General features: G+C 36.6%; 1 protein-coding gene and 1 long non-coding RNA gene across 3 annotated transcripts; both read left to right on the forward strand.

Annotated features, from left to right (window-relative positions):
- Positions 1-636: 636 nt before the first annotated feature.
- On the forward strand, positions 637-8,291 carry LOC123865580 (homocysteine-responsive endoplasmic reticulum-resident ubiquitin-like domain member 2 protein). Of its 2 annotated transcripts, XR_006795997.1 has the most exons (5): positions 637-1,014; positions 4,418-4,860; positions 5,846-6,070; positions 6,559-7,245; positions 7,314-8,291. XR_006795997.1 is itself a non-coding variant. In XM_045906705.1 (4 exons), exons 1-4 carry the CDS (start codon positions 880-882, stop codon positions 6,809-6,811), a joined length of 1,056 nt encoding a protein of 351 aa, XP_045762661.1. In that variant the 5' UTR covers positions 637-879; the 3' UTR covers positions 6,812-7,396. The 2 variants fall into 2 exon arrangements, 1 of the variants encoding a protein (XP_045762661.1); XM_045906705.1 differs by having other exon boundaries at positions 6,559-7,396.
- Positions 8,292-11,016: 2,725 nt separating this feature from the next.
- Positions 11,017-11,796, forward strand: LOC123865585. The gene is made up of 2 exons (XR_006795999.1): positions 11,017-11,073; positions 11,125-11,796. It is a non-coding gene; the product is annotated as an uncharacterized LOC123865585 (long non-coding RNA).
- The last annotated feature ends 12 nt before the right edge of the window (positions 11,797-11,808 follow it).

An 11,808-nucleotide genomic window follows, 5' to 3' on the forward strand; every position in this document is an offset into this window, starting at 1 on the left:
GATCCCCTGCAGCATCAGGATTGAGGAGTTGGACTCCAAATTTTTTATGAAACAATGTCGCAAAGTTCCTCTATCGATTAAAAAAGAAATGACGCAAATCGGTTCAGAAATCTCGGAGATTTCGGTGTACATAGGTAGAAAAACACAACTCCCTTTTTAAAAGTCGGTTAAAAAAGTAGCCTATTTTACGCCCTGGTCAATCCTCTACTTGCCTGTGAAAGTCCCGTCAAAATCGGTTCAGCCGTTCCAAAGATTAGCCTTTTCAAACAGACAGACAGACAGACAGACAGACAGACAGACAGACAGACAGACAAAAATTTTAAAAACGTGTGATTCAGTTATGGTATCGTTCAAATAACCATATGAGCTTAATATGAGGTAGTTATTTTGAAATTACAGACAGACACTCCAATTTTATTTATTAGTATAGATTCTTTTGGTAGGTATTCTCTTATATTCTTGCCCGTTTCTGGGCATGAGAACAAATCCACTTCTATGATCATAGACAATGAAATAGACCAATCACAATGCGCAAACTCTTTATGGAAAGTGTTTTCACCAATAGTAATGAAGCATTATTGATAACTAAAACAGGCATTCCTAAAAATACCTACTTTGCTGGACCAATAGGAAACGGACAGATAATTTTAATTTATAAGGCAAATTGACAAATGCGCGGGGTGTCTTCTATTATTTTGCGAAGTATTTATTTACGTATAATTCGACTAAAATCGGCAAATGCAAGACATGTTTGAAGATTTAGCGAAAGATTAGTGAAAATTACTTGTTGCATCATTTAAAAGTGATAAATTTGTGGGTCAAACTTATAGTTAATAGTATTATCTAATAACGTTCTCATATTTAATTGGATGATCAAAAATGATAGCAGATAACGTGACATTGATTGTGAAGGCACCAAATCAGCAGATCGAGGATCAAAACGTCGAGTGCCAGACTTCTTGGACCGTGAGGCAACTGAAGGGCCACCTTTCAGTAGTATACCCAAGCAAACCGGTAATTTTCTATATTTTACTTTGTCTTTTTACTTGTATTGCTTCAATTGGTATCTAATTTCTATGTATTTTGTCGTACGCGGAAGTTTATTTTGGTCTCTGTCTCTACTTTCCTTGTCCTGGCATACTATATTATGTATAACCATGGTAATAATTTTTTTTTGGTTTACAGGGCTTAGTATTGTTATTTTTGTCTCTACAAACTTTAAATCAGCTGCGATAATTGACTTTTCAGCATTATCTTTGCGAACATGCAGATAAGATAGGGCATATTTAAAAAACTGTGACCTTTTTACCCAACTGCTGCGAAGCCCAAAGGAAGGTTATGTGTTTGACCTGTATTTTGCTATTTTATTATCATAAGATTGAAAGCCTAAACATAAAATAAGTAGTACCTACCTACTTAATATGTAGATATAAACAATAAATGTTTCTTCTAACCGCTGAACTATAATAATTTTTTGGACTAGGTACTAAGTAATATTTACCTAAATTATTCCCAGAAATAGTTGTATCCTTAAGAATATTTTTATTCAATGAGTACCCGGGCCTTTATATAGAATCAATTCAAAGAAACATCAAAATCGGCCCAGTACTTTAGGCACTACGGTAGAAAACACAGAATCTGGATACAAACATACATACATACATACATATAATGCTAAAATCATAGTCGTTATAATAATCGTTTATGTTGTAGTTGGGTATAAATGATAACATTGTTCAACTAATAATTACTTAAGATATGCAAATTACATTATTATGTGTCTTCTTTGCATAAAGTAATATAGTATATACTATATATCCATATTATATACTAAAAACACTTGTATGAATATATGTGATACATAACTATTAAGTATATAAATATATGATGTACTTACTTTTATCTGCATATTATTGATACATAATATAAACTAAAATGTTACAGGTAACTTAATAATTTGTTGTGATAAGTATGGTAAAATGCAAAAATGTTTATAAAGCCATGTATTAAAATGTTCATAAGCAATGTGTACATTTAAGAGTGTAGATTGTCAGGGCTAATATTCTAAGTAGACCTTTTTAAGAGGGCTCTCTCTGTCACTCGTTTCATACAATCGTAGTTCCAATTTCATTTGAATATTAAGCAACCAAAGTCCATGAAATATAGCAGACATATTCTAGAAACTAATATCTATGTCTGTGGTTTTCCAGATTTCTGTTAAAATATTCGGGTTCAAAGTTACGCGGTCTTAAAAATTTTCATACAAATCTTTGAGCCCCTGTAATTTTAAAACTACATATTTTTAGAAAAATCTAAAACACCACAGACACAGATATTAGTTTCTAGAATATGTCTGCAAAATTTCATGGACTTTGGTTGCTTAATATTCAAATGAAATTGGAACTACGATTGTATGAAACGAGTGACGGAGAGAGCCCTGTTAACATCCAAAATGTCAGAAAAAGTACAAAACCTGTGGTGTGTGAGTCTGACTCGCACTTGGCTGTTTTTTTTAATTTGTTGATAAACCTTGATGAGTCTTAGAGATGAGTCCTTGATAAGTGTTTGTCTGAAATGCAAGTTATTTAACAGAAGGATAGATACAGATTTGCATCATAACATTAGTATTTAAATTGTCCCTGCCAGGAATCGAACCCGAGACCTCCCACTTAAACTACAGTAAACACAGCATAGTGGTAATGGTAAACCACTGCACTAGAAAGGTCATCAAAATTTAATTTTCTCAAAACTTATAAGTACTCCATAGAGTAGGTATAGAAACAATTTAAGAGCAAACTGGGTAAAATAAATACTGTAAAACCGTTATCAGTATGAAACTGATTAAATCCTAGCTGTACCTACCATTGTTATTATTTTTAACCCCCGACCCAAAAAGAGGGGTGTTATAAGTTTAACATGTGTATCTGTGTATCTGTGTGTCTGTGTATCTGTGTATCTGTCTGTGGCATCGTAGCGCCTAAACGAATGAACCGATTTTAATTTAGTTTTTTTTGTTTGAAAGGTGGCTTGATCGAGAGTGTTCTTAGCTATAATCTAAAAAAATTGGTTCAGCCGTTTAAGAGTTATCAGCTCTTTTCTAGTTTTCTTGTAGAAAAGAAGGTTAGATAACCGTTAGGTTCATAATATTATGTCAATAGACAAATGTCAAGCTGTCAAGATGGACGTTGCCTAAATACACAATTATTTATTTGAAAATGATGTTTTGGAAAACTCAAATACTTTGGATCGTCGGGGGTGTTATAAATTTTTAATTTACACTTGTGATTTATGTGGTATAGTTACCTATCTTCATTTACCTATACTTATTCATCCATACTAATATTATGAATGTGAAAGTGTGTCTGTCTGTCTGCTACCTTTTCACGGCCCAACAGTTTAACCGATTCTGACGAAAAGTACAGAGTTAGCCAATATCCCGGGGAACGATATAGGCTACGTTTTATCGCGGAAAATCAAAGAATTCCCACAGGATCTTTAAAAACCTAAATCCACGCGGACGAAGTCGCGGGCATCCTCTAGTTAAATTTAAATTAATTTGAATAAATGATTTGATTTTGACCATTAGTTAGTAGTTGAGATACTTTTTTTCTCTCTCTCGTCTGGCTTTACAAAGATTAGCCAATGTCAAGTTTGTAGTTATTTGTAACAAGTTAGTTAAACTATACAAGTATGGACCCCGTCTGTGCCGGCGCTCGCCGACATACGCACGGCACCCCCTTAGAGCGCTTTCCAGTCAGTTTTAACAAAAAAACACACCAGAAAGGCAGAGCACGACCGCCAGCTAACACCGACACAGACGAAGTCCGCCGTTGAGATACTATAGCCAATTAATTTTCCTGTTTCCGCTTGAATTGTCACATATCACATGTACGGTACGAGTATAACAGATCAGTCGGATACCACTCCGCGCTATAACAATAATTTAGCGTCGTCCGGCTGTGAACCGCTTAGGTCATTACCGTATTATTTACCAACTAGACCAGGGGACAAAGGTTGAACGCTTAACTACTAACTCGCTAGAGACTGCGCGCAACTCGCGAACAAAAGATTTTTCTCTTAAACTCATCATTTAATTTTTTTATAAACTACTAGCTAATGTCCTCGACTTCGCCTGCGTGGATTTAGGTTTTTCGAAATCCCGTGGGAACTCTTTGATTTTCCGGGATAAAAAGTAGCCTATGCGCTAATTCAGGATATTATCTATCTCCATTCCAAATTTAAGCCAAATCTGTCCTGTAGTTTTTTCGTGTAGGAGTAACAGACATACACACACACACATACACACAAACTTTCGCCTTTATAATATTAGTGTGAAGTGTAATAGTGTGATTAGTGTGATCATCATAGGACATTCGAAAAAAAAACAGCTTTCTAATCAAATTTTTCATTGTTCCAGAAAGAAGACGAGCAGAAAATAATATACTCAGGCCAACTTCTAGACGACAACACTATCCTGAAGGATGTGCTGAGGAACTACGAGACCCAGATCGCGCATACTATGCACTTGGTGTGCTCTAACAAGAAAATGATGGAACAAAAGCCTGAGCTGCCCAAAACCGACGGCCTACGCCAGAGGAACGTTACGGAGACCGCCCCACGGCCGGCCGAGACCACGTCCAGGCCAGAAACGAGGCAGAATGACCAGAACCACACAGTAGAAATGCAGAACTACCTTAATTCTTACCTAAACAACTACGGAAGAGTACCTCCATATCCAAACTATAACCTAAACCTTGGACAAGGTTACCTTCCCGTACCAAATGATCCAGCATCCATGGCTAATCATGTTCTTATGGTTCAGCAAGCGTACATCCAGTATATGCAGCAGTATAATAACATGTAAGTGCTGCTCTTTTCTTTTTGACAAGCGATGACGAGGAACCCTTGATCCTAGTGGTTAAAACGTCATCCTCCTAGCTGGGGATCAAAAGTTCAATCTCTGAACTCGCTTGGTGGTATGGCTTTGCCGGTAGGGTGGTAACTAGCCACGGCCGACGCCTCCGACCAGACCAGACAAGAAATTTTGAAATTTTAAAATTACAAACCCCTGCCGGAAATCGAACCCAGGCCCTCCATTTCAACCATTGCGCTAGGGAGGCTGTCATAATGGTGATGTTAATCGTTTCACATACTTTTTACACTTATTGACTTTGATACAAAGTTCATACAATTGGCGATAAGATTACGTCATTATTTTATACATATTTAATATTCATGTGTACTTAATATAGTTACGTGTTAGCACTTGAATGTTCGAGAACATTGACAACTGCAGACGAAATTACGTTTACTTATTCCTTTAAAGACACAATTAGTACCTTTGAGAGCCTGTGTTATTAAAAATGCATAAGTACGCTGCAATTCTATTAGTCTATTAGGGTCCAGCATAGAGTTGTCAGTGTAGAATTTGTGTGAATTTGTAAATTTTTACATGACTGCTAAAGAATAGAAGTGTATCTAATGTTTTCAGAGTTCAATAATAATAATGTTTATTTTTCTAGAATATGCTACATGCATATTATTTACAAATACGTGAGTTTCTCTAATCCCCACTTGTAATTTCCTGAACAGTAGGTATATGGGGTATCCTTAGAATCCATACATCATCTCGAGTGACACTGGCTATAATTTTTTTGAAAAAAAAAAAATTCAACATGAAAAAAAATGAACAATGAAAACATGGTACACCAATCGTGTTTTTTATTTCTTTTTAATACATTATGACTTGTTTCAACGATTTTTCTGCTAAGCGTTGTTGATTTCGATAATCCAAAACATGAACTCAAAAAAACTAGGAATAATTAAACTACCCTCAAATTTCCAGGAGGAAATCGTTAGCGGAGACGCAGCCAACTCCACCACCAGTAGAAACGCCCCCGCAGCCCCCGGCTGAGGCGCCCGAGGCCGAGCCGGAGGACGGACAAGCCAGAGACTGGCTGGACCATCTGTACGCCGCGTCCAGGTTTGGCATACTGCTGTCGCTGTTCTGGCTGTACGGCAGCCCGGCCAGGCTGCTACTCGTCGTGCTTCTGGCGGCTGCTGGCTATCTGTGAGTATTCCTTATTGTTTTCTATATCACTACCCATCCATACTTCTATACTAATATTATAAATGCAAAAGTCAAATTCAAAATATTTTTATTCAATTAGACTTTTACAAGTACTTTTGAATCGTCAAAAGCATCTGCCAGTGGTTCGGAATGCGTTCCTACCGAGAAGAAACAGTAAGAGACTCGGCGGTTGCTTTTTTGAGATTTGACATACAATATATATGTATAAAAGTAATAATTGACGCCCGCGATTTCGTCCTCGTGAATTTAGGTTTTTCAAAATCCCGTAAGAAATCTTTGATTTCTTGGGATAAAAAGCAGCCTATGTGTTAATCCAAGCTATTCCGAATTTCCGCCAAATCCGTTCAGTAGTTTTGCGTGAAAAAGTAATACATACATAAATACTACACACGAACTTTCGAATATTAGTGTGATTATTAAAGAACTGCATAGATTTTGTATATTCACAATTAGTATGTCCTTTGCAGGCACCAAATCGGTTTCTTCCGCGACCTCCACTTGAACCCAGGCAACAACCAACCGAACCAGGTGAACCAACCGCGCCGCAACCAGCAACCGCCCGACAACCAGAACGACGACAACCAGAACCCCGAGCCAACCGCCCGCCCCAACAACGAACCGCCAAATAACGAAGATGACAACCAACAGTCGTTATTAGCGGTCACCTGGATGATATTCACAACGTTCTTCGCTTCCTTAGTACCGGATACCAATAATTAAGTTCCAAGAACATAATATAATCTGAATTATTGTTTGTAGTGTACCTCTTTCAGACTGTGGTAGTGTTTTACTATGAGGTTCCCAAAATGGGCTATGGAAATTACTGCGGAATATAGCCCAGCCATAATAAAATAATGTTTCGTTTCTTTTGCTGGATGTAATAACAAATTGCCAACTATACGATTGCTCGTAACTTAGTGTAGATTTGCTGTCAAATTGCTGGCAATAAAAAACAGTCATGAAAATTGCTGCAAAATATACCTCAGCTGTAAAAAAAAATCGTTTACTCAGCCCAGTCGCTAGATTTAATGACAAGTTGAGCTGTGGAGAGTTGGCAGTTTTAGGATTTGAATTAACTGTCAAATTGCTAACAACAGATTGCATAAAAATTACTGCAAAACATAGCCCGGCCATATAGCCCAGCCATAAAAAATGTTTCATTTATTCAATCACTAGATTAAATGACAAGTTTCCAGCTACTACACGATTGTTGGCTACTCAGTAAATGTTTCATTTATTTAATCACTAGATTAAATGACAAGTTTCCAGCTACTACGCGATTGTTGGCTACTCAGTAACATAGATTTGCTGTCAAATTGCTGGCAATTCAAAAATTGCTGGCAATTAAAAACAACAGTCTTCTTATCATCTTTGTTTGCTTTAGACACAAGTTGCCGGGTAAGAAATTGCATGCTTAAAATCATTTTTGGGCTATAAAATTGCATTTAAGCTATCAACATAGCTTTGTTAGCTTAATTATTTGTTAGGTCAGGCAACTTGAGGGCTACCAGCTCGAGAAATTGCTAAAATACAAGCCTACAGTAGGTAGGTTTTTCAGTGAAATCTTTTCTCTTTATAAATAACTTCTGTAAAATATTGCCAGTTGAAATAAATCCAGTGTTAGTGACAATTTTCAAGGTAGCAACACTGTAAATATTATACACTATTTTTAAAATATTGTGAAGTTAAAATATTTAAAAATAAAGAATTAATAATAAAAAATGCTGAACACTCACAGACTAAATAAAAAAACAATATTTTATTATTTAAATTCAATAAGTAGACATGTATTTAAATATGCAAACCTTGAAAATCGTAATTCGATTTTAATCGAAAGTATTTTGTATAGTGATCATAAACTCATGTCATAAGATAAGATCACAAGGATTCGTTTCCAGTGAAGCGGAGCGGAGTGATGTGTTCAACACACCAAGTGTTATAATATGACGTAATACACGTCATCACTCAGTATAAATCTGATCGATCGAAAGCACTCGTCTCCGCTCCGCTCCGCTTCAATGGAAACACCCTAAGCGTATAATGCCTAACAATAACAAAAACATATTTGGGTGTTTCATCTGTTATTATGTAGTCTGTGAATGAACTGCTTAAAAATATTCGAGATAATTATATTGAGTTGGTTTATGTGAGGTTTAGCAAAATTAAGAAAATTAAATTAGAACTTTGAAATTTAATTTATCAAAAAAACGGGTGACGTCGGGGAAAGCCCGAAAGCGAAGCTTGTGTGCGAGTTCGAGACGGTAGTGTAACCGCGCGCTAATGGAGACGTAGTTAACGATAACAGTGGTTTTATCGTTAACTACCCCTCACACCCCCTCCCCCCCCCCCCTTGGTTTACTCGGCGTCCGAGCGCGCAATGATAGAAGCTTCGCTTAAAAATATTTTTGGTGAATTATTAACTTTATTTTGTCACTTGTGGATTTCGGTGTACAGAATACAGATCAGAGTTACAGTAAAACGCATCTCGCATAAGATTGAAACATCTATATCTCTAGTAATTAGTTGAACAAAAACTCTAAACTAAGTAAATTAATTAGTGCTATCCTTTTCCTAACATTGAGGATAACACTAAAATATCAGATAAGCTTTTTAAAGATACTTTATTGCGAAGTGGTGAGAAAAAACCATTATAAACAAGAAAAAATATGGGACGGGATAAACACGTAAATAAATACATTAGTGCAGAATAAGGGTTCATTATTGGCGTCAGTCATAAATGATGTATTTATGTTTAGTTAACTTATTTACTGAACACTTGATTTACTCAACTGAATAAGTGAAATTGCTATATGATGAGTAAAATGTAAATTACCCTTATTATTTTAAATGCGTGCAATGTTCATGCATAACAAGTAGTCCAAGGCGTATAATTATTGTGCATAGTACAAAAACAGATCTCAGTCGGGCATCCATATTTAAAATTAGTATAATATGACTTTCAGGATTGCTTGTTTCGCGATCAGTGTACTGTACTAACCACCAGTGACAAATTAGCCACACAGCTAAATGACTATGTACTGATGTTAAACCAAATATTAATTGTATATAACTTATTTACTTGGTAGTGATAGGATAGTTTTACGGTTTTAATGATATTATCTAAGGATGCATTTGGACTGATAGGGCAGAAATTACGAATGGTGCTCTCGTACTGTATTAATTGTATGTGACATTTGGCCACAAAATATTACAATGCAGTACTAGAGGACTGGGAATGTAGGAGGGCATTTCTATCAACACAAGTGTAAGTTAAAAATTTATAACACCCCCGACAAGTAAAGGTTACAGTAATAACTAGCAAAGAGCTGATATCTATCAAATGGCTGAACCGATTTTCTTGGATTATAGCTAAGAACACACTCGATCAAGCCTCCTTTCAAACAAAAAAAACTAAATTAAAATCGGTTTATTAGTTTAGGAGCTACGGTGCCACAGACAGATACACAGATACGACCGGCAAACTTATAACACCCCTCTTTTTAGGTCGGGGGTTAAAAATGTAACATGACGTATTAGAGAATGTTAGGCTGAGATTTATAGAGCGTACTTTGACTTTGCTCAGACATAAACTAGTCAAAACGAGACAGATTTATGTCAGCGATATAACGCTGTCTCGTTTCCCAATGTCTTTAGTCCAAGCAAAGTCAAAATGCGTTCTATAGATCTTAACCTGCACGAGAGAGTACCATGTTAAACACCGAAGACGACGTAGGTTTTTGTAGTATGATTCTACTATAATTTTATTTTTAGGATGCGTTTCGATTGAAGCTGAGCAGAGCGCAGACGTGTTTTCGACCAATCAGACTATCGAGAGATGAAGTGATAAACTCATTGGTCTGTTTTACTCATCCCCGATCCGCTCCAGTTCATTGGAAACGTATCCTTATACTCCTCTCAACTAAAGTGGAGTAGCATGGAGACGTTTTCAGTGGATCAATCTGATTATTGATAGATCACGTGATTATTTTATCACGTCATCTTTTAACCACGTGATTGGTGTAACACAGCTCCGCTCAGCACCGTTTTGGTAGACAGGCCACCTTAAATGGCTTAAGTTGTCCCCTTTATGAAGTTTTATCGAATATGCGGATTCATAAAATGTCATAGTTACTTACCTATCAGTCCATATGTGACACAATACGAGCATGTACAGAATATTCTCTTGTAAATATTTTATTGATGGTTTCGCTTTTATCAATGTCATATAAGTGTCGCTGTACCATTTACCAATTATTATTGATCACACAATTATGTAGATGTGTAGCGACGGATGTGCATAAAACCCACTAATAGGATCGTTTCATAGCTTAGTCTTCCTTAGGGCGATTATGCACTGCATCCGATCCGAATCCGTCAAAATACGTTCCGAAGTAGTCATGGAACTATTTAGTATGTTAGTTTACGCACTAGCTGAGACTTCCGTCGTTCCTGAGAATATCTCGAATGAGTCTCCGATTCATATCGCACATATGACGTACTAGCAGATGCCCACAACTCCGTCCGCATGGATTTAGGTTTATTTTAAAATCCCGTGGGAATTCTTTGCTTTTCCGGGATAAAAAATTGTCGAAGTTAACTTCCGAGACGTAAGCTACCTCTGTACCAAATTTCATATAAATCGGTTTAACGGATAGATTCTTAAGTCTCGTAGGAACTCTTCGATTTTCCGGGATAAAAAGTAGCCTATATCCGTCCCCGGGATGTAAGCTAACTCTGTACCAAATTTCATTACAATCGGTTCAGCGGTTGAGTCGTGAAAACGTAGCAGACAGACAGACAGTCTGCTACGCTTTCACGGCTCAACCACTGAACCGATTTTAATGATTTGTACAGACTTAGGCTACATTCCGGGGAAGGCATAGGCTACTTTTTATCCTGGAAAATCAAACAGTTCCCACGGGATCTTTAAAAACCTAAATCCACGCGGACGAAGTCGCGGGCATTCTCTAGTATTAATATAAGTATGGATTTACGTCAAAGAGGTCCATTGAATTAACTTGGATTTGGATCAGAGATCGGACGTAAGCAATATCTGAGTTTTTTATCCGTATTTTCACGGACTTGTATCGGATGAGTGCGTACAGTAATTTGATTCCTAAGCCATTAAGGAAGTTTCCCTATCCAAACTTGCAGTTTATTAGCTCAGATCAGCTCTCTAATGCCAACCATATTTTTAATTCCTCAACAAACGCATTGAATACCTCTTCGCCTTGTCGGTTAGAAAGCTTCAATACCCCCCTTAACATTCGTACCGTCAGTTATAAACGTACCGCACGAACTAAATCCGTACCCAAGCGTACCATCAATGTATTTGAAGAACTATATTGTATAACAGTTTTTTAAATGGCAGAAACATATTTACAACATCCAACACTCCACCACACTACCAACATCCGACGTGACGTGTTATCCTGTTTTGGAAATGCTTCTGGTCATACAAAAATATACTTTAGTCAACATGTGGCGTTGAGTGTTGTAAGTGTGCCCCAGCCATTATTATGCTTTAACATTTTTTTGCTGTTTTGACGATATAAAAGTATAATATGAGGCATTTTTTGTAATAATATTAGGTGTTTTTGATTTTATAGGTTTAGTTTTTGCTATGCTGGATGTAAATCAAATTCATACTGTGATAAGTTTCGATTGTTTGCGTTCGCATGAATAAAACAAATTAATAATACTGAAAACAAGTGTTT

This window comes from Maniola jurtina, chromosome 5, assembly GCF_905333055.1.
Source record: "Maniola jurtina chromosome 5, ilManJurt1.1, whole genome shotgun sequence".
Classification (NCBI taxonomy): domain Eukaryota; kingdom Metazoa; phylum Arthropoda; class Insecta; order Lepidoptera; family Nymphalidae; genus Maniola; species Maniola jurtina.